A 23,230-nucleotide genomic window follows, 5' to 3' on the forward strand; every position below is an offset into this window, starting at 1 on the left:
TTTTTAAGGAACTAAAGTGGTGCAGAGGACTACCTTACATTTGGGGGAGAGCAGGTAAAGAGGTGGTGTATTACAGGCTTTATGCCTATGTTGGAAGTACAGTTTTTCCCATTGTCTTTTGGGTTTTTCTTGTGGTGTGTGGGTTCCCAGGCATCTTCCTAACACATCCCCTGACCTTCTTCAGATTGGTAAAAATTTGCGGCAGGTAGGTCTTGGAAGAGTTCTTGCATTGGGGATACTTTTGGACCTAGGCCCGGTTTCAAGGAACAGTCCGCGTTAGTGAGAGTTAGTAGGGAGGGCCTCCCAGCATGAGTCCACAGGGGAGTTGGCTGTCTTTTCTTTCAGGAGACTAGGTGTGGGTTTATCTGGGTGTCCCCTCGCCTGGGTGCAGGGTACTGGTTCGTTGGGTAAGAGGTCGATCTTGGGGCCGGGCGGTGGCGCTGGAGGTAAGGTGCCTGCCTTACCTGCGCTAGCCTAGGAGACGGACCGCGGTTCGATCCCCCGGCGTCCCATATGGTCCCCCAAGCCAGGAGCGACTTCTGAGCGCATAGCCAGGAGTAACCCCTGAGCGTTACCGGGTGTGGCCCAAAAACCAAAAAAAAAAAAAAAAAAGAATAAGGACTGAGGGTGAAAAGTTTTAATATGATGGGAGATCTGGATGGGATTGAGGGGTAAAGGGATAGTTGGATTTCCGGAGGGGAGAAAGGGGAAGGTATATGGGAAGGGTATGAAGGAAGAGAAAAGAGAAAATACCTTAGAGAGAAAAGGGGAAGAGAAAGGGTGTAGGGAGGACAATTTGGCGATGGGAATCTCCCCTGAAAGAAAATGAAAAAAAAAAAAAAAAAAGAAACTCAAGTCCGTAGGCTGTAGTGGTGCTGGCTTATAGTCTAGCAAAACATTCATTTGATTTTTCTGGCTCTAATCATAAATAAGCCTATGTCATGCTGGATATAATTATGGGGAATTCTATCCCAAAAAAAGGTTATTTAGATAAAAACTATGTTAGAGATGTATGTACCAAAGTAGTTAGATAAAAGAACAAATTTTTGACTCACTGTGGAAAAAAAAGAAAGGATAACCCTTGATGGTGCTGCTTGTGGGCCCATATGTAATATAAGGGGTCAAATTGGTTATTGACTTTCTACAAAACAAGTGCTTTATCCTTGTATTATCAAAAAAAAAAAAAAAACTAAAGACAGAAAGACTGAGAGCTGTTGACAAAGAGCTACATGTGTGTCTTTCTTCGATTCCATATATCAATATTCCAATATCAGCTTTGTGTTCAGCCAAACAGGCCCAGGTTTCACACTGAGTAAGTGAACAGAAATATGAACAATTATAAAATACTTTATTATTTCATAATAAAAAATTATAAAAAAAAGACAAAAAAAATTATAGCTATGCAAGTGAATAGTAGAGGAGTTTCTTGCCATTAAAATCAGATTCCTCATCCCGGTATTCCATATGGTCCCTGAGCCTGCCAGGAGCGATTTCTGAGCATAGAGCCAGGAGTAACCCCTGAGCGCTGCCGGGTGTGACTCAAAAACCAAAAAATAAAATAAAATAAAATAAAATCAGATTCCTGTCAAGTCAATAATTTTTCCATCTGATTGACGGTGACTCAAGTCTCTTTTGTTGTGGAGTGTCTCCCAAGACCATGTGCCTCTTTGCTAAGTAAGTCATATTCCAATCATGTTAGGAAGAGTCAATTACATATTTTGGATGTGACTATTTTATGGGACTAATGCTTTGTAAATGTCTCCTCAACCTCTGTTATTTTGTCTTTTTATTTTAAGAAATAACCTATAATTTTTACATTAAGGTTCTATATAAGAAATAAACTTGTTCAATGTTTACTACTAAAATCATTGTCTTTTCTGAAAACAACCTTTCAGCACAGTATTCAATTTACTGAAATCCCTTTGGATGAAGTGAGTTGTGTAACTAATATTATACAAATCTGGCATTAATCAAACATCTAAAACAAAGCTGTAAAAACTTCTGTAAGGCAGTAAAAGCATGATCTTGAGATTTTTAATTTCTATGCACTTATTAAGGTTATTGGGCTATCATAATAGTCAAAGGGTAGGCTGCTTTCTTTTCACATGGCTGACTCAGATTCAATCCTTGAAACCCTATATCGTTCCCCAAGCACAGCCAGGAGTGATTCCAGAGTTCAGAGCCAGCAGTAGTCCTTGAATATTGTCATGAAACAAAACAAAACACAAATAATATAAAACAAAAATAAAGTCAAATTATGTAATTTAATTCAATTCTCCAATAAAACTCAAAATAAGGGGCCGGGCGGTGGCGCTGGAGGTAAGGTGCCTGCCTTACCTGCGCTAGCCTAGGAGACGGACCGCGGTTCGATCCCCCGGCGTCCCATATGGTCCCCCAAGCCAGGAGCGACTTCTGAGCGCATAGCCAGGAGTAACCCCTGCGCATTACCGGGTGTGGCCCAAAAACCAAAAAAAAAAACAAACAAAAAAAAAAAAAAAAAAAAAAAACTCAAAATAAGACCAATATTTGGATAAGTCATACTAAGAGACAACTGAATAGTATTTGATAAAAGTTAAAGTTTTCTGAATTCCTACTTCATGTTGTTATATATTGTTGCTAAATTCTTATACATAATTTTTCTAATATAAAAATATCTAAATGACAAGATATACATTATTGTGCCCATTATAAAGATGAGGAAACTGAGGCTCAGAGAAGCTCAGAATAGTGCTAACCAATGAGAGAAATGTATCTCTTTTTGTCATGTGTGGTTATCCTGTTTCTGACCTGTTGAAGTGTGGGTCTGCGTAGGCATCAGGAATGTTCAGGATGTCCCCAGTTCTGGCCACTTGCCCAGCAATGCCCTTCTCGATGGAGAACCTATGCACAAAGAAGAGTGGAATGCGCTGGTTAAAAGTCAAGGTTCCCCAAATGTCAGGATCCCCACCATTTCCCCATAATGACTTTTTTATATATTAAACAAAAGACCCTTCCCCAGTGCAACATTCCCATCACCAATGCCCCAAGTGTCCCTCCTCCCCACCCCACACCAGCCTGTACTCTAGACAGGCTTTTTACTTCTCTCAGTCAATCACATTTTGTTATGATAGTTCTCAGTGTAATTATTTCTGTGACTGCACCCATCACACTCTGTGGTGAGCTTCATGTCATGAGCTGGACCTTCTAGTCCTCCTCTATTTTGTCTCTGAGAACCATTACACAAATGTTTTTCATTTTTCTCAAAACCCATAGATGAGTGAGACCATTCTGTGCTAATCTCTCTCCCTCTGCCTTATTTCACTCAGCATAATAGATTCCATAGACATCCATGTATAGGACAATTTCATGACTTCATCTCTCCTTACAGCTGCATAATATTCCATTGTATATATGTACCACAGTTTCTTTAATTCATCTATTGAGGGGCATCTAGGCTGTTTCCAGAGTCTGGATATTGTAAACAGATTGGAGATTCCTCCAAAAGCTGGAAGTTGAGCTCCCATATGATCCAGCTATACCACTCCTAGGGTTATACCATAGGAATACACACACACACACACACACACACACACACACACATACATACACACACATACACACACAAATACAATAAAAAATCCCTTCCTCACACCTATATTCATTGCAGCACTGTTTACAATACCCTTAATGAGTTTTGGGTAAATAAGCATCATGCTATTTTAAATACTTGTATCAAACTTACATGTACGCAACCCAAATCTTATTATGACAAATTACTTAAAGGTAAGGCAGAAAACAGTGCATAGTATCACTGCTGCAATCGAAAATGTCTAGTCACAAGTTCTGTAGAGAAGCCTTTCCTCAGCGAGGATGGCTAGCCAACATTTCTGATAAATGAGGGTGATATTTCTTATGCTTAGTAACAAACATTTATTTGGCTTAAATATGAATTTACCTTATGCTCTATTAAATGTATATACATTTGAGCTTTTCTTTCCAAACACAGTATTTATACAGGCAAATATAGCCTTGATTAAATTTCTCTTTACCTGGAAAACTCAGCACCAAAAAATACTTAAAAACAACTTTTATTCCTGATTGTCTTTAAAATGCCCTGAAGTTTTTTTTTTAAAGTCTTTATTCCAATACCATGATTTTTTTTAATAACTATTGTTTTGTAGTAAAATTTAAATTTGGGGAAAGTGATGCTTCCCATCTTCTTTTTCCTAATTGTCATGTTAGTTATTCTTGGGTGTTTATAGCTCCAAATGAATTTCAAGAGTGTTTGATTCACTTCTTTGAAAAATGTCTTGGGTATCCTTAGAGAAATTGCATTAAATCTGTACAATGTTTTGGGAAGAATAGCCATTTTAATGATGTTATTTCTCCCAATCCATGAACAGGATATGTGTCTCCATTTTATGTTCTCTTTTATTTCTTTTTTTTTTTTTTTTTTTTTTTTGGTTTTTGGGCCACACCCGGTAACGCTCAGGGGTTACTCCTGGCTATGTGCTCAGAAGTTGCTCCTGGCTTGGGGAACCATATGGGACACCGGGGGATCGAACCGCGGTCCGTCCAAGGCTAGCGCAGGCAAGGCAGGCACCTTACCTTTAGCGCCACCGCCCGGCCCTCTTTTATTTCTTAAAGCAGTGTTCTGTAGTTTTCTTTATATAGGTCCTTCACCTCTTTCGTTAAATTGACTCTAAGGTATTTGAGTTTCTGTGGCACTAATGTGAATGGAATTATTTTTAATGTGCCACATTCCCACTCAGGAGAAGCACACACCAAATAGTGTAGTGTCCTCCTGAAAAGGAATTATTTGCCAAAAAGGCCCGCTTAGAGCAGTCAAAATCACTTGACCCTTTGCGTGGAGGGTTTGGCAATAATTCTAAATATGTGGCTGTAACTATCTCTCTCTTTATTTTAAACCAATATTAGAAATCAGGCCTTAGTAATTTCTTCCTACAACAGAGGACAGCAATCAATCCAGCCAAAAGTCTCCCATTTAACTGCTCCCTGTAATTTTTCCTACTCTGGCGCCTAAACCAAGGTTTTTCCATAAACTTAGCTCAAAACAAAGTAATTTTCACTTTTCCCCCCCGAAACTCTAAAACATTCCTCTCTTCCAACTTCCCTGTTAATTACAAGCTCCCTTTTCACCTTCAGCATCAGCTCTTCATATGCTAATCTAGCCAGGGTCTTTCCTCTCTCTCCCAGTTTCTTTGATGTCTAGAATTTGCACCCGCTTTTCCCTGCCTCTACCTTTTAAAAGCTGCCAGCTTAAAAAATAAAATTATCTCTCGTTCCTTGTAAACGTGAGTCCCCATACTATCTGTGTGGTTTCATTCATTTCTACAATATATTTTCCGTTATTAGCCATTCCACGTGCCCACCTTTTCCCGTGGAACTTTTCCCGAACTCCACGAAGGATTTGTTTGCAGGTGCTGTAGACTGCAAACAAAATTTGGCTCACAGCATTAATGTCCATTTCTTCTCTAGCATTTTTTGTGTATAAGAAGGCCACTGATTTTTGCATGTTAATTTTGTAGGTTGCCCTTTTTAATATGAATATTGTTTCTAGAAGCTTTTTGGTAGTGTCTTTAAGATTTTCTAAATGTAGTATTATGTCACATACAAGCAGTGAGATCTTGACTACTTTCTTCCTAATCTGGATGCCCTTGGTATTCTTTATTGATTCATTTCCATGGCAAGTATTTCCAATATCACTATATTAAAGAGGATTGGTGAGAAGGACAGCCTGTCTTGTACCAGATTTTAAAGGAAAGTCTTTTATTTTATCTCCATTGAGTATAATATTTGCCTTGGGATTGTGGTAAATGGTCTTGTCTATTGTGAGAAAAGTTCCTTCCATTCCCCTCTTGTTGAGAGTTTTTTTCATGAACAAGTGATGTATCTTATCAAATGCTTTCTCTGTATCTATTGATATGATCATATGGTTTTTATTTGTCTTTTATTGATATAGAGTATTTTGTTGATTTTTTTGTGTATGTTAAAGCATCCTTGCATCTCTGGACTAAAACCTACTTGGTCTACGTGTATGATATTCTTCATAGGGCATTAGATCCTATTTGCTAGGCTTTTGTTGCATGTGTGTTCATCACAAATATTGGTCTGTAGTTTTGGGGGGGTTCGGTTCTTTTTTGGTTTTTGGGCCACACCCAGGTACTCTCATGGGTTACTCCTGGCTATGTGCTCAGAAATCACACCTGGCTTGGGGGAACATATGGGACGCTGGGGATCAAACTGCTGTCCATTTTAGACTAGCCCTTGCAAGGCAGATGCCTTACCACTCGTGCCTCCTTTCTGGCCTGTAATTTTTTTTTAAGCATCTCTGTCTGCTTTTGTTATCAGGGTGATGTTAGCTTTCTAAAAGCTATTTATTAGAGTTTCTGTTCCTTCAATTTCTTGAAGAGCCTGAAGAGTTTTGGTAGTAGGTTCTCTTGAAATTTTTGAAAGAATTCATTAGTGAGTCCACCTGAGTCCGGGATTTTGTTTTTGGGAAGACTTTTGTTAATTTCCTCACTATTGATGGGTCTAAATGTGCTAGATCATCCTGATTTAACCATGGAAGATTATAAGAGTCCAAGAATTTGTTCATGTCTTCTAGGTTCTCTTGTTTTGTGGCAAAGAGTTTCTCAAAGTAGTCTCAGAAAATAGTTTGAATCTCTGTAGTATCTGTAGTGATTTCCCCCTTTTCATCTCTAATTTGGTTTATTAAGTTTCTCTCTCTCCCTTTCTTTGTGAGTTTTGCTAGTGGTTTTAGATATTGTTAATTTTTTTCAAAGAACCATATTTTGATTTTATTTATTTTTGGAATTGTTCTTTGGATTTACATTTCATTAATTTGTGGTCTAACCTTTGTTACTTCCTTATGTCTGCCTCTTTTTGGTTCATTTTGTTGATCACTTTCTAATGTTTTAAGTTGGGTCATTAAATTATTTATGTAGGTCCCTTCTTTCTTCTACTTTTCCATGACCCACAAATTCTGATAATTTGTCTTTTTCTTGGTTTTTGGGCCACACCCGGCGGTGCTCAGGGGTTACTCCTGGCTGTCTGCTCAGAAATAGCTCCTGGCAGGCACGGGGGACCATATGGGACACCGGGATTCGAACCAACCACCTTTGGTCCTGGATTGGCTGCTTGCAAGGCAAACGCCGCTGTGCTATCTCTCTGGGCCCTGATAATTTGTCTTAATTAGCATTTTTTCCAGTAATCTTTTGATCTCCTCTTTGATTTCATCTCTGACCCACTGGTTGTTCAGTATTGAGCTGCTCAATTTCTAGGTATTTAAAGTTTTTCATATGTGTCTGTCAGTAATTCACTTCTACTTTTATTATGATCTGAGAATTAGTTCGTACAATTTCTATCCTCTTAATTTTATGAAGGTATGTTTTATGGGCAAACGTGATCTATCCTGGAGCATTCGTGTGCACTAAAGATTGTTTAGCCAGTTCTTGGGATAGAAAGTTCTATGTGTGTGTGTGTTTATATACATATATATGTGTGTGTATTTTATTAAAAAAACACAGATTTTAATTCCACATTCAAGTCAAGTTCTCAGTGAGGAGGAATTTTTACAAAAACATGGCAAGTGGGATAGGAGATAGAAAGTGCAGTGGACAGGGCACTTGCCTTGCACACAAATCACTTAGTTTTATTCCTGGTACTCCATATGGTCCCCTGAGCCCCACCTGAAGTAATTCCTGAGCACACAGCCAGGTAAGCCTCTGGCTTCAAAACCAAGAAACAGAACAAAAAGCAAACCAAGAGGGAATCCTGATGGTGAGTCCTTTATCATCTGCATTTCTGCTCCCCTACTACCACTTGCAGAGCACTGGGGAGATCTAGCTACTACCAAGAGCTGCTCTGGACAATCCTGACAAAAACAGTTCTTGGTTACATAAAGGTCAATCCTAGATCAAGGGGCCTGCCCTGACAGAACTTACATATGCCCCTTCATGCACTGCTGAGCAATGGCCCAGCACCAGGACAGTAGCAGGAAACATTGGAGCTGGACTTCCACAGAGTTGTGATAAGCTACTTATTTTCGTGGCCAAGAAGATTTCAGCTTCCTGCACAGAAGGGAGAAGCCAAGCAGCCAGCCCTGTAGCAGAACAGTCAGGCTCCTCTGACTTCTTCCTTTGTGAATGTGGCCAGCTCGCCTACACTGATGTGGCTTCCACAGGCTCCTCTGGGCAGGCTTGGTCCCAGCACTATCAGCCATGGATTTTGGATGGCAGCCACCGTTGAAAGGCATGTGCCAGGCCATAAATTTGTTTTGTTGTTTGTTTTGATTTTACCCAGTGATACTCAGGGGTTAGTCCTGGCTCTTCACATAGCAATCACTCCTGGCAGTGCTTGCGGGACCACAGGGAAGGCCAGGGATGGAATCCAAGTCAGGTGCAAGCACCTGACCCACTGTACTATTGCTCCAGCATCCAAGAGAAATTATAAAATGTATTTACCACAGTGCTAGTCACCCCCTGTCTGCACCCGTGGGGACTTGCAGGTCCTGCGCTATTGTCCATGATCTTCTGGATAGGCCTATATACTCTAAAGAGACACATAGCAGCAAAACTCCCCATCACAGAGCCAGTGTGAGCATGGAGGAAACAGAACACCAGGGACCCAGTGAATTCAAGAATTTGCAACATTCATAAAATATTTGTGACACAACACAAACAGGAATGCAGATATAAGCAAGAACCTTCAAGCACTTTATCCCCAATCTTGTACGTTATGCCACGAGACCCTTTATAGGTATTTGAAGTCACAGCATATGCAAAACACAACTATATAAAATTACACAATTTACAACTTGAAGTTTTTTTTATTCCTCTAACTTAATATAATTTGTTAATTTTATCTGGTTAGGCTCCTAATTTATTACGTTCAGATCAGCATTTTGTATTAACACACATGGTCTTGTTTATAAAGTCCCCAGCTGACACCATTTGCATCATCAATGGCCTCAGTTCACACTACAGTTGAGGAAGTTATTTGCCCCATACAGGATCAACATATCAGAAATGACTTCCCAAGAGCTTCAAAAGCCCAATGGCAACAGCAGCACTGGCCTTCATTAGAGAACTGGCCACTTGGTCAGACTGGGGAGTGCTAAGTTAGAAAGTGGACACTGGGACAGTTGGGAAGTGCAAAATGTCTGCTGCAGAGTCATCGTGGAGGGTCAAAAAGGAAACCAGAAGCATTGATGGAAGGCAGTGGTCACTGGTAAAGGGACATGTTGGAACAATATTGTGGGGAGCCTAGCTGATAAACCTAGAACATAAAAACACCTCAGTAATTCCTAATCTGGTCACCCACGTGACCAAAGGCGCCCATGCCTTGAGAACAAAGAAAATAGACAAATAAAGTAATTCAGAGCAGCCCAATATATCCAGCCAGAAAGAAAAATATAGAGCAACCTGCCCTTGTGTTAGCAAAACGTTATTAAGATTATAGCTGATCTTCTATTTATACTTGTTGAGTATAATTTATAGAACTCTGTTTGAATCTTATGCCTTTTAGTAAAACGTGCTCAGGTCTACCTCTTTGCCCCTCCCTATTACCTGCCCCAGTTTATGCTAATGAATGCTTGTAACTGTGATTGGTGTAAAACTTGTAACACCTTCTGACATATCTCAGCCCTTAAAAGCTGATCCCACAACAATAAACTTCCCTTTTTGAACAGCATGCGTTGTCTTGAAGGCTTCTTTTACTAATTTCTCTAGTTCTTCTTTACAGGTCGGTTCTGCTCGAGTGAACCCACTAATAACTAGCAACCTTCATTTCCACACCCCCGAGGGTCGGGGAACTCCCACGAATGTTGCACAATATATACCTGAAACTCATCATAAATACCTTAAAAATGGGCCAGGAGAGATAGCACAGCGGTGTTTGCCTTGCAAGCAGCCGATCCAGGACCAAAGGTGGTTGGTTCGAATCCCGGTGTCCCATATGGTCCCCCGTGCCTGCCAGGAGCTATTTCTGAGCAGACAGCCAGGAGTAACCCCTGAGCATTGCCGGGTGTGCCCCCCCCCCAAAAAAAAACAAAAAATAAATAAATAAATACCTTAAAAATAATATAATATATAATAATATAAATACCTTTTTTAAAAACAATGACTTTCATAATAACACTTTTTTTTTTTTTGGTTCACACCCGGTGATGCTCAGGGGTTACTCCCGGCTATGAGCTCAGAAATTGTTTCTGGCTTGGGGGACCCTATGGGACGCCAGGGTATCGAACCGAGGTCCGTCATAGGCTATCACTGGCAAGGCAGACACCTTATCACTATGCACCCACTGCTCTGGCCCCAATAATGACACAGTTTTTGGCAGGATAAGCAGTCCTTGCTGTTGAAATCAAATTCCATTTTTTACAACTGAAATTTGAGAAAATTAACTCGCTACTGCTGCAGGAATGAGCCTGGCAGCTTCCAGGGCGCCTCCCTCATAGTGTTCCCTGACCAGCTCGGAAATCAGTAACATGACAGTCCATGGGCCGCAAGAAGAGAGTGGGAAGCGTATCCACACCACCTGCCTCTGTAGGCATGGCAGAGCCAGCCATAGCTCCCACCCTGCCTTCTGTGACCCTCAACTGTTATTCTGAGCCCTGACCCCCAAGCCCCAACTCAGCCCACACTCTCACCAATTCAGCCCCTACTGTCCCCCAAAACACTAAGTTCTAGAAAATGATCGCACTCAAGACAAAACCATTTTAGGGACATCTATCTTCTTCCCAACTGTCTGCACCCATGGGGCCTGGCAGCCCCAGAGCCATGCTCCATGGTCTCCTGAATAGGCCTGTGATCGGAAGGGCCACACAGCAGCAAGGCTCCCTGACAGAGCCAGTGTGAGCGTGGAGGAGCCAGGACACTGGGGACAATGCCAACTCTGCAAGTCTACGTGGGGCTCTCATGATGTTACTCCTGAGGGGAGATCATGACAGTGCTCCTGGAAAGAGGTTGGGATTGTGTTCCTTCTCTATCCCCTGAACTCACTACACTCAGAGCCATGCTGGGATAATGGTTGCTACTGGCCAGAGATGGACTGTGACTTCAAGATGATGCCCTTGGGCCCTGTGGAGTAACACCATGCACCCCAACATTTGGCCAGCAGGAGGAGCTCCAGGAGCACCACAGACTGTACCTTCCTGAGTGCACAAGCCAGCTTTTCAAATATGCTTTCCAAAAGGGCGGCTTCTGGGAGACAGCACTCATGGTCTGCCACTAATGCTTCTGATGAGGAGGCCAGGGTCACTGGCTCTGCAATGCCATTCCCAGAAGACCACCTTTAGGAGGTAAGTCCTGGTTAGAATGATATCACTGGTTAGAATGATGCTGGTGAGAGCTGTCAGTGCACCTGGGCCAGCAGAGAGCACAGGGATGGAGCCCCTTTTCAGAACAAGCATAGCACACCACAGTCTCCTTCCCGCTGTACCTGATCTCCTTGGTCTTCTTAAAGATGGGCTTCCCGTCCTTCTCCTCCCCAATATCTAACAGATCCGAGTACAGCTCCCTGTTCTTGTGGTCCACCAGGAAAAGTGCGCAGCGATCTGCATTCACCAGGTTTTTGGCATATATCTAAAAGCCAACAATGAAAGTCGAAGAGAAATTCAAAGAATTGCAAAGAGGTTGTCATCATCAGAAATTAAAAAAGAGAGAGAGAGAGAGAGAAAGAAAGAGAGAAAGAAAGAAAGAAAGAAAGAAAGAAAGAAAGAAAGAAAGAAAGAAAGAAAGAAAGAAAGAAAGAAAGAAAGAAAGAAAGAAGAAAGAAAGAAAGAAAGAAAGAAGAAAGAAAGAAAGAAAGAAAGAAAGAAAGAAAGAAAGAAGGAAGGAAGGAAGGAAGGAAGGAAGGAAGGAAGAAAAAGAAAGAAAGAGAGCAAGAAAGAGAAAGCAAGAAAGAGAAAGAAAGAAAGAAAGAAAGCAAGAAAGAAAGAGAAAGAAAGAAAGCAAGAAAGAAAGAGAAAGCAAGAAAGAGAAAGAAAGAGAGAAAGAAAGAAAGAAAGAAAGAAAGAAAGAAAGAAAGAAAGAAAGAAAGAAAGAAAGAAAGAAAGAAAGAAAGAAAGAAAGAAAGAAAGAAAGAAAGAAAGAAAGAGCAAGAAAACCTTCCAGGCATTCTGTCCTCTCTTTAGGTAGGAGTGATTTTCAATAACACAAACATTGATGTCTGGATAAAGAATTATAGGTGCCAAACAGAGGAGTGACTAAATAAATTGTGGCACATCTACACACTGGAATACTCAGGTGTTAGAAAAAAAATGAGTCATAAAATTTGCTTAGCGGGGCAGGAACGGTGGCGCAAGCAGTAAGGCGTCTGCCTTGCCCAAACTAGCCTAGGACGGATGGTGGTTCGATCCCCCAGCATCCCATATGATCCCCCAAGCCAGGAGTGATTTCTGAGTGCATAGCCAGGAGTAACCCATGAGCATCATTGGTGTGGCCCAAAAACCAAACAAAAAAAATTATTATTTTTGCTTAGCCATGGATGGCTGCAGGGGTATCAAACTCGCGGCCTCTGGGCCACAAACAGCCCTCCGTACAACATTTTGTGGCCTTGCCCTAGAGAAATATTTTTTGTTTTGTTTGTTTTAGTTGTTTGGGTCACACACCCCCAATGTTCAAGCCTTATTACTGACTTTGCACTCCAGGATCACCCTGACTTTGCCTCCTGCGGCCCCTAGGTAAATTGAGTTTGAGACCCCTGCAGGGTATTATGCTGAGTGAAATGAATCAGATGGAGAGAGAAAAACAAAATGAATATGCTCATCTGTGGGATATAAGAAAAAATATAGTATAGTAATAATATCCAGAAATAATTGGGATAAGTTCTGGGAAAACCTGCTCGTGGCAGGAAGCTTGTCACAAGTAGTGGAGCAGTGCAGTTAGGGCAGAGAAGGGTCCACGATGACAATGAGAGTTGGAACTGATGACTCTGAACAAGAACTGGGTGTTGAGCGAAGAAGATAAGGGGATATACTATGCATGGAATCCCTTCATTGACAATAATGCAAACCACAATGTCTAAAGTGGAAAGAGGGGGGAGAGAGAGAGAAAAAGAGAGAGGGAGTCATATGTCTGCCCCACACAGGTGAGGGGGAAGGAAGAGAAATTGGGGACATTGGTGGCAGGAAATGTGCACTGGTGAAGGGTGGTGTACATTATAGAAAAGAATCTCAATCAAACTTCCTAACTATGGTGCTTAAATAAAAGAGAAATAAAGAATTGGATGTGCCAGCATTGAGGAGGTAGTGAGGGGCACCACCTGAACGGAATAGTAGTACCTGCCTCACATCTGTGTCTATGCAAGTGGAGCCTCATCCTGCCCTATTACAGCTGGAAAGTAACTGGAATACCTGGCTGGATTTTCTCAAAGCCTCTCTGCCACCTGGCCCCCTACCCAAACTTACTAAGCCTTCTCTGGTGTCAGCCTCTGTCATCACCACTATGGCACATGTCCTTTAGCCTGCTACTCAGTGTTCATAGTACATTGTAAAATACCACAGTGCAATCTCGCAGAAATATTCCATGTTCAGTTGACATTGGGATTTTTCTGCTGCTCATCTGACACTAACTCACAGTAATCACTGTATATGATATGCCAGGCTACACTTTAATGCCCATTAGAAGGATTTGTTGGCTGGGTTTTTACAACAGCAACACTAGGTAGGGAACATTTCATCTCTAATTTACATCAAAGGAAAACTAAGATCCATAGGAATGAACTGACCTTGTCTTCCCTCATAGGGTCAGTAAATTGTGGGTTCCATACTTGAACTCAGACTAAGTGTATATTATAGAAGATTACTGGAACGAACTTTTGGGCTTTAATATCATCATTCCTGTTCATTGACTTTCTTAACTATTTCTTTTCTGTTCAATATGTCCCATGAAGTTCATTATCCAGCTACGGCATCTGGAGATAAGGTAATCCATCATTATACAGAAAGACTGAGAAGATGGGAAGGAAGAGAAATAATATACTGTGCAGCTGTTAGGAAGAATAAAGACATGAATTGTGCTTCTATACGGGTACAACATGCTGAGTGAAATGAGTCAGAGGGAGAGGTACAGGCATAGAATGATCACATTCATATGAGGGGTAGCAAAAAATCTAGTATGAGAATACACAAAGGCAATAGAAACAAGGGCCAAGAGGACTGGCCCATGATAGGAAGCTTGCCACAAGGTGGTGGAAGATCAGTTAGGACAGAGAATAGACACTCTGGCAATGATAACTGAAAAATATTACTCTGGACAAGAACTGGATGCTGAAAGGAGGGTAAGTGTTAAGCACATACCGTTCAAGTAGCAATATTGCAAAACATTTCCTTTTAGTTTCTAAAAAGAAGAAAGTGATAGAAAGTGAAAGTGAGTGAGTGAGAGAGACAGAGAGAGATAGGAAAATGTATGCCATAGAAACTGGTTATGGGAACGACAGGAGGGAAACTAGAGATATTGATGTCAAAAAGTATGCACTGGTGAAGGGATGATTGTTGGAACATCGTATGATGGAAACTCAACCATCAACAACTTTTGTAACTGTGTGTCTGGTGATTCAATGATGGTAATACATATCATATGTCTATCCTCATTATACACACATATGTATGTATATACACATACACACAACCAGGCATACAAAGCATGCCCTCCACCAGCTGCCCTTCATTTGACCATAAAAACTGCCCACCTGGACAGGGAAAACTCCACTTCCTGTGCCCGGTGCCTTCCTGAGGAGAGGCATGGCCAAGAGCAATATGGAGTCGAATGACCCAAGTTTCAAAGACTCAGTAGGGGTCCTAGAGGGGCCACATGCAGAAGGTAAAAGAAACACAGCATCTTCCCAACGTGTAGCTCTTCACTGAAGAATGAAAAAACTCGGACAATTTTTCAAAACATTGCTCAAGGGCTCCCCAACATTAACATCAGTGGTGAATGAATCCAGATGCTGCCTACAAGCCACTCACTGAGTTTCACTCACTGCTTCATCTTCTTTCTTACAGCCTCTAGGTCTGATAAATTATTAGGACAAGCATATAAAAGAGACACAAAATAGGCTTTCAAACAAAAGGCAACCTACCATTATGTTTTCAAGTAGAGCATCTATTGAGACTATGTTACCAAAATATGTTCTAGGAAAGAAAAAAGAAAAATGGTCATTTCCAGATTACTAATGTAATTGCAACACAGAATATGTTAACATTTGAATGCATTTCCCAGTTTTGTGTAGATATAAATCAAAACAAAAGTTTTTGCTCATTGCTTGATATCTGCTACTATTTGTCCTTTGCATGAATTAGTAACAACAAAAATATAAAATTATTTTTATTCTTATATTTTTGGTTTCTGCATCCTACCTGGTTGGTCTCATGGCTAATAATTTCTGGTTCATTGCTCAGAGATTACTCCTGACAAAGCTCAAGGAACCGAATGTGCTACTGGGGACTGAACCCTGAGAGGCCGCGTACAAAGCAAGTGCCCTGTGTGAGATGCTATCTCTCTCCCCTAATAATATTAATTACTTACTTTATTGAGAATCTGTGATTTACAATATTATTGGTGGTTTCTGATGCACATAATTCCAAACCCACACCCATTACTAGTGTGCCCACCGTCTTTCCTCCAAGAACACAATTCAGCTGTGCAGGTGAGTTCCCATATTTTGCTGCTTTTGGATCTTTGTTCTACCTTGCTATTTATCTCTAAGTCCCACACATGAGAGGGCTCATTCTCTATCTCTCCCTTCCCTTCTGACTAAATTACTTAGCATGATTCCTAAGAGTATGATGTGAAAGATATAAATTTCCCCATAATCTTCAGTATAGAGATTCTAATTCCAGAATACACATTAAAAAGTAGTATACTGGGGCCGGGAAGGTGGCGCTAGAGGTAAGGTGTCTGCCTTGCAAGCGCTAGCCAAGGAAGGACTGCGGTTCGATCCCCCGGTGTCCCATATGGTCCCCCCAAGCCAGGGGCGATTTCTGAGTGCATAGCCAGGAGTAACCCCTGAGCGTCAAACGGGTGTGGCCCCCCCCAAAAAAAAGTAGTATACTGGCAAGCATGAATGTAAAAAATTTGTAACTTCAACTCAAATTATGAAGAAATAAACTGATATTCACGATATTACTTTCATCAACCTTGAAAAGTAAAATAAACATTTGAATATGTTAAATTGAATTGAAATACTTAAATCATGATCAGAAAAATAATGTTTCAGTCAAACTGTCATAAAGCTGTATGGAGAAAGAAATTTAATTCACTGGTGAAGAAATATGAGTGTAAGTAAAGACAAAACAGGAATCGCAAAAATAGTAATATATTAGTAATCACTAATATCCAAAAAGCATATTAATGTTTATGTTTTATCATATATAAAACTTATAATTTATACATTATATATTCCAAAAATGTATATTGATCATGAATATATTAATTATGTATTTATCATTTTATATATTCACTACATATTTATCATTACATATATTTATCATTGTAGTGTTTGTGATATATTCATTGTTAAATATATATGTTTGTTATTTATATATTCATTACTAATTCATTTACATTCATTAATGTACATATTATTTTGAACAGCAATGAAATGCTTTGGAGGCTTTTATGGTGTATCTATATTAAAAGATAAATCTGTTTTCCTTATCTTCTCCATTCCCTGATCCCCAAATGTAAATAATTAAAGGTGAAAAATAAGTAGCTATGATCGAAAGATGCTACAAAGGCTCTGTGAAAGGTGCTCTCTGCATGATCTACTGGCAAGTAACTGTTTTCAGTTAGCTATTTTAGCTAATTCTCTAAAATTACCAGTGTTCAGATATGTTGTACTAAGGATAAATTGTTCTATTTAAATTATTTCACTAAAGTTCAGGATGCATTTAATTGCCATGGACCATGAGGCTTTTAATGCACAGAAGATAGTAAGGTTGGAGCGAGAGACATAGCAGCAGGGAGGACACTGTTGCTTTGCATGCATCTGACCCTGTTTGATCCCCAGCACCCCATTCAGTTTCCCAAGCCCACCAGGAGTGCTTCTTGGGCAGAGAGCTGGGGTGTAAAATCTGAAGTGTGGTTGAAAATACATCAAAGAGACCGGAACGGTGGTGCAGTGGTAGGGCATTTTCCTTGTATGCGACTGACATAGGAAGGACTGCAGTTTGATCCCTCAGCATCCCATATGGTCCCCCCAAGCCAGGAGTAATTTCTGAGTGCATAGCCAGGAATAACCCCTGAGTGTAACAGGGTGTGGCCCAAAAAACAATAAAAAAAGAAAATATATCAAAAAAAAAAAAGGTAAAGTCCATGGCCTGGCTGTGGGCAAAAGATGCCAAATGTCCTCTAAGAGGATCCCTTGACTTGGAGATCCCCATGCAGTGCCTGAGTTCATCACCTGAAGGCTGTTCCACTTCCTTCTCTGGAGAATGCAGACTATGGCAACTTCGCCACAGGGATACAGTCCAATTCTGTCTCGAGATAGACTGCTGGCAAGGGACTGAGTGAGTTCTTTCAGGGTCCCTGGACTTCTTGAACTTTACTTTTTCAGTCTATTTCCCCATGAACTATGGATGTCTTTATGAGTAAAGAAATAATACCAACATGACATATTAAACAGAATTGGTGTGAGCTGCTTTTGCTGGGCTTGGAGAAAAGATGCTCAATATCATAGCAAACTTGTCGTTCTGGATGAACCTAAAGTTACCACATTCTGGGTCAAATTTTAGACCTTAATGATTTAAGTATATGGAGCAGAGATAAAGATGATCTTCTAGCAGCAACATCAATATGAACCTAGAAATGCCTAAAAATGATCACATCTTGGTGCTGGAGAATTGCACAATGTGAAGGGCATTTGCCTTGCACCTGGCCAAGCAAGTTTGGATTCTCTGTATCCCATACTGTCCGTTCCTCAAGCTCTCCAGAAATAACCCCTGTGCACTGCCAGGCATGACCCCAAAGCAAAAACAAATAAAATTATTTGTTCTTCTCATTATGACTCTCCATTTTCTAGAATCATACATCACATTTCCCATGAGCAACATGATGCTATGTGCCTTCAATCCCTCTCTTGTGAAAAGATGTGGGTAAGACAGTAACTCTAACCTCAATGTGCCTAGGATACCATGCAATAAAGCTTCATCCGCCATTGTTGGTCAGAATGGCCCATCATCACGAGAATCCAATCCCACTTTCTTGAAAGCAACAATCAATATAAAGCAACTTTATCCCCAGAAACAAGTACTTACTTTGATACATCAAGTAGGAAGTCATTCAGTTCAGTCTGTTTGGCCAGGCCTCGGCACACCTGCAGAAAAAAGAATATTCATTGATTCTAGAAGCTTCTACTTAGGCACGAATTAAAATGTGAGATTCTATTGACCACCCATGTCTTATAATGAGGAGCAGAATGATTTAAGCCATAAAGGAATCCTGATATCTGTACCAATTCAGAATGTATTGAGTGAGTGAATGGTCTATGTCGTTTATCCTCTTTCATCACTGTAAACCAGGACAGAGCTGACATTTACTGAGCCATAAAGAAGCTCAGACCTTGCTTCCTGCCTCTGAATCCACATAATGAAGCCAGCAGGATGCAGCATGCTCAGTCAGTGTCACTTGTGGGACAACTTGATATTTTTTATGGTCCTTGGGCACTGCCATTTTTGTTTGAGGCCAGCCTAGTCAACAAAAGTCCATGCTCCTTCGGGCTAATGTCTTCTCTCTCTCTCTCTCTCTCTCTCTTTCTCTCTCCCCATATATATATATATATACATACATACATATATATACATATATGTATATATACACACATACCTTATATTGTATATTCTATATATTATATATTGTATATATACCTGCTATCATAGTTTTTATTAATCCAAGTTTATTAAAATAAACTAACTTGCGGGGCCAGAGAGATAGCATGGAGGTAAGGCATTTGCCTTTCATGCAGGAGGTCATCAGTTCGAATCCCGGCATTCCATATGGTCCCAATGCCTGCCAGGAGCAATTTCTGAGCATGGAGCCAGGAATAACCCCTGAGCACTGCCAGGTGTGACCCAAAAACCACACACACACACACACACACACACACACACACACACACACAAAGATTTAAAAAAATACTAACTTGAGAGAAAACAAAATAACAATAAAAAAATAAAACTAGAAAATGCAGAGCAGAATATAATACCTTATTGATGCTCTGGCTCTTCAACGATCCTGGTTGCTCTCAGTAAAATAGAAGCAGTTCGGAATGTCTCAAGTTTAATAGCATTTTTTAGGTAAACAGGCGTGCTAAAGCTAAGACCTGTATTTTCATAAACCGGTGAGTTTGGCCCAGAATAATAGCACAGTGGTAGGGTGTTTGCATTACAGGCAGCCAATCAGGACAAAGCTCAATTCTATTCCCAGCACTCCATATGGTTTCCCGAGCCTGCTAAGAGTGATTTCTGAGTGCAGAGTCAGGAGGAACCCCTGAGTGCTGTTGAGTGTGAGCCAAAAACCAAAAACAACAACAAAAAAGGGAGATTAGGGGATTATTTTCATTTAGAAAATAATATGTAAGAATGTCACAACAGCTAGAAAGAGATTTTTCAGAGTCTTCTATGGAAGAGAAATATATTAATGGGATAGATACCATTTATTAAATGAATGATTTAAAAATTAAATGTAAAGATATTAAAACAATGATAAGATATTTATCACAAGAAATACTGAGTTAGTGAAGACTTTTTAGTAATAAAAGCAGGCAGACATGAAGCTCCTTAGGAAGCAGCATCTCTTGCCCACCAGCTGTCTCCATGGGGTCCTACTTTCCTCAAACCTTGTCCCTAGCCTCAGAGACGCACCTGTACCTGATGTATTGCTACCGAAGCCCAGGCCAGATTTGCTGTTGCCACCTGAAAGGAAGGAAGAAATGAGTCCATCAGTGCCTGCAGGTCGCACCCAGGCCCCCAAGGGTACCAGACACCAAGTATTGGTTATTGCCAAGCACAGGTTTTGCAAGAAAGTTCCTGTCTACAAGGTCTTTTTCTCTACAACCAAATATGTTCTCTTTTTTTCTTTTGATTTTGGGTGACAAGGATTCAATGATTTCAGTATAAATTATTTTTATCAGCTTGACCAAGATTATTATTAAAAAGATCCCGAATGGCCACTTTTGAACAATAAACTATTTCCCAAATGTGGCTGAGCAGTTCTCAGATGAGTTGTATTTGTTTCTTTTATTATTTCTTTATTAGCAAAAATTCGCTGGGTCTTTCTTTGGCCCTAGACACCGACCTGAGGACAGGAATGTCAGAAGCAGAACAGAGTACTAGAAGGGGAGCACCAGGGAAACAAAAGCAATAGAGTAGAGAACAGGAGGCAGATGTGTCAGATCACAGAGAACCTGGAGGAAAACTGGGGACACAAAGGAAAAAGAAAAATGGAGAGAGGCAGCTTACTCTGCAGTGCTCAGGGAGGATCAGGTGTCTGATCAGGGGAGAACTTGGGCTTCTCTTGTGCTCAGGAGAGGTCTTAGAATTGGGGGGAGGCACATTTGAGGTGCTGCTGAAGGAAGTAGCAACTGTGAGCACAGGCTAGCAAGCAGAAACAGTAGGTGCTTTGTCCTTGAGCAGCCATGCTGGTCTGGGCTCAATTTCAGAGGAGCCCTTTCCCTCAGAGGTGGGTATGGGGGGAGCCAGAATACTAGCAACCCAGACTCTGAGGATCAAGGGCATTGGTTAGGCCTAGGAACAGAGTTCTAGTCTACAAACACCTCATTAGGGACCCTGAGCCAAGGCAGAACCTGGGAAGAGACACTTTCAGGGACACAGAATGTCAAATTTTCCCCTGCTGAGCCTAGCTGATGTTTTCCAAGCTGGTGCTGTAAATGCTGCTGAATGCCCACTGAGGTCTCACTGACTGCCCACTGAGTGTCAACAGAAAATTCTCTGAGTGTTCATTGAATGCCCATTCACGGAATGCCCGAATGACTGCTGAATGCCCTCTGATGAGAAAACATGTCATGAAATTCCAGTCTGTCCTCCCTCTAGGCTGGTGAAAAAGAACAGGTGTGTGGAACTCAGCAGCCTACCTTGCAGCCTGAGAATGGTCAGGCAGACTAGCTCACCTCCTGCTGACTGAGGCAGAAGGTCTCCTTGCCCCAGTGTCGATACAGCTCCAGAATTCCGATCAGGTCCCCAATGGTGGTCATGATGGGCAAGCAGAGGACTGACTGGATGTGAGTCCCTCTTTCCAGTCCAATTCCTTTCGGAAACCGCTCGTCCTGAACCATAGATGGGAGGGAACACATCAGGCCTGAGACTTGCTTTCTGATCCATGCAAGGTCCCCTGCCCTTGGAAGTCCCAACAAGCTAACCCTCTGCAGCTCTTTCTGTAGAAAATGCTCAGTTATTAGCATGCATCCTAAATCCAACCCTGCACTAATGTGTACTGCAGGCTTCAGTTCAAAAATAAAACATGTAAGTACAACATGACAAAACATGTAGAAAGGCTCATGCTTCTTTGGCCAACACTAACCCTAACCCTAACTGTTTCACCAGGGAGCTCCTCTTGTCTCCAAGCACAAGAAAATCAATGCTCCAAAGGTAAACAATGAAAGATGATGCAGAAAATGTCTCTATTTGGGAAATGGAAAGAGTACTCAGGCTAGAAGGCAAGATATTCTGGTCTCTCGGCACCCTTTGCGGGGGACCCTCAGCACCAACTGGGAGTGACCCACATGTAGCCCCCAAGTCAAAATTAGATAAATACAGAAAGATAGCACAGTGAATAGATTCTTCGTTTTATCCACAGCAGACCCTGGATTGAACTCCAGCATCCCATAGGGTCCCCCAAGAACCCCCAGGAGTGATTTCTGAGTGCAGAGCCAAAAATAATTGAGTGCCATTAATCTTTTGAATTGTTTTTTGGATATCTGCTATACGCTTTGTTATTTACTTCTGTCTATCTAGTTTTTGTTCCATTTTTTTATCATTTTCTAATGTTATAACCTGTGCCATTAAATAAATATCTTTATTTAACCACCATGATCACAAATATGTTTGTAGTTGAGTTTCAGTCATAAAAAGAACACCTCTTTAACAGTGCAACATTGCAAGGTTCCCACCACCAATGACCCCATCTCCCTCCTCTCCCACCCCCTTCCTGTATTCGAAGCAGGCATTCTATTTCTCTCACTTATTAACATTGTCCTGATAGTTGTTAGTGTTTCTCTAAGTGCGCTCCCCACTCTTTGTGGTGAGCTTCATATCATGAACTGGTCCATCTAGCCCTCAATACAGTAGTCTCTGGGCATTATAACAATGGCTTTTTATTTTTCTTAAAACCCAGAGATGAGTAAGAATATTCTTTGTCTATCTTTCTCCCTCTGACTTATTTCACTCAACATTATAGTTTCCATATCCATCCATATATAGATGGACATATATATCCATATAAAAATTTTCATGATTTCATCTCCTGACAGTTTCAAAATATTCCATTGTGTATATGTACCACAATATCTTTAGCCATTCATCTGTTGAAGTACATCTTGGTTGCTTCCAGATTCTGGCTATTGTAAATAGTGCTGCAGTGAATATAGGTGTGCAGAAAGCATTTGTGTATGCATTTTGCTTGTGTGTCTGTGTTGTGTGTGTGTTTCTAGGATATAAACCTAGAAGTAGTATAAAGCTGGATCAAATGGGAGCTCAATTTCCAGTTTTTTGAGGAATCTCCATATTGTTTTCCATAAGGGCTGGACCTCATTCTCACCAGCAGTGAATGAGAGTTTCTTTTTCCCCACATCCCTGCCACCACATACTGGTCTTGTTCTTTGTGATGTGTGCCAGCCTCTGTGGCATAAGCTGATACCACATTGTTGTTTTGACTTGCATCTCCCTGATGAGTAGTGATGTGGAACATTTTCACATATGCCTTTTGGACATTTTTATTTCTTCTTTGAGTAAGTGTCTATTAACTTCATCCCATTTTTTGATGGGGTTAAATGTTTTTTTCTTGTTAAGATCTGTCAGTACCTTTTATACCTTATATTATCCCATTATCTGATGGGTATCGGTTGAATAGTTTCTCCCATTCCATGGTGGCTTTTGTATCCTTGGTACTATTTCCTTGGCACTTTTCCTTTTATATCCTCAGCACTATTTGAGATGCAGAAGCTTCTAAGCTTAATAGAGTCCCATCTGTTTATTTCTGCTTCTACTTGCTAG

General features: G+C 40.9%; 2 protein-coding genes across 2 annotated transcripts in view; both read right to left on the reverse strand.

Annotated features, from left to right (window-relative positions):
- LOC125996205 (cAMP and cAMP-inhibited cGMP 3',5'-cyclic phosphodiesterase 10A-like) overlaps window positions 1-21,312 on the reverse strand; it is a 61,731-nt gene extending 40,419 nt beyond the window's left edge. The window contains exons 1-6 of the mRNA XM_049765149.1: window positions 21,130-21,312; window positions 19,865-19,915; window positions 18,260-18,318; window positions 15,085-15,136; window positions 11,443-11,585; window positions 2,788-2,880 (exon numbers count right to left, since the gene is read on the reverse strand). Of these exons, the coding sequence (XP_049621106.1) occupies window positions 2,788-2,880; window positions 11,443-11,585; window positions 15,085-15,136; window positions 18,260-18,318; window positions 19,865-19,915; window positions 21,130-21,312 (581 nt within the window). The remainder of the gene's footprint in view (window positions 1-2,787; window positions 2,881-11,442; window positions 11,586-15,084; window positions 15,137-18,259; window positions 18,319-19,864; window positions 19,916-21,129) is intronic.
- The window catches only part of PRKN (parkin RBR E3 ubiquitin protein ligase), a 1,108,857-nt gene that overhangs the window by 181,572 nt on the left and 904,055 nt on the right, over window positions 1-23,230 (reverse strand). The window lies entirely within an intron of this gene.

This window comes from Suncus etruscus, chromosome 18 (genome assembly GCF_024139225.1).
Source record: "Suncus etruscus isolate mSunEtr1 chromosome 18, mSunEtr1.pri.cur, whole genome shotgun sequence".
In the NCBI taxonomy this organism is placed as follows: Eukaryota; Metazoa; Chordata; class Mammalia; order Eulipotyphla; family Soricidae; genus Suncus; species Suncus etruscus.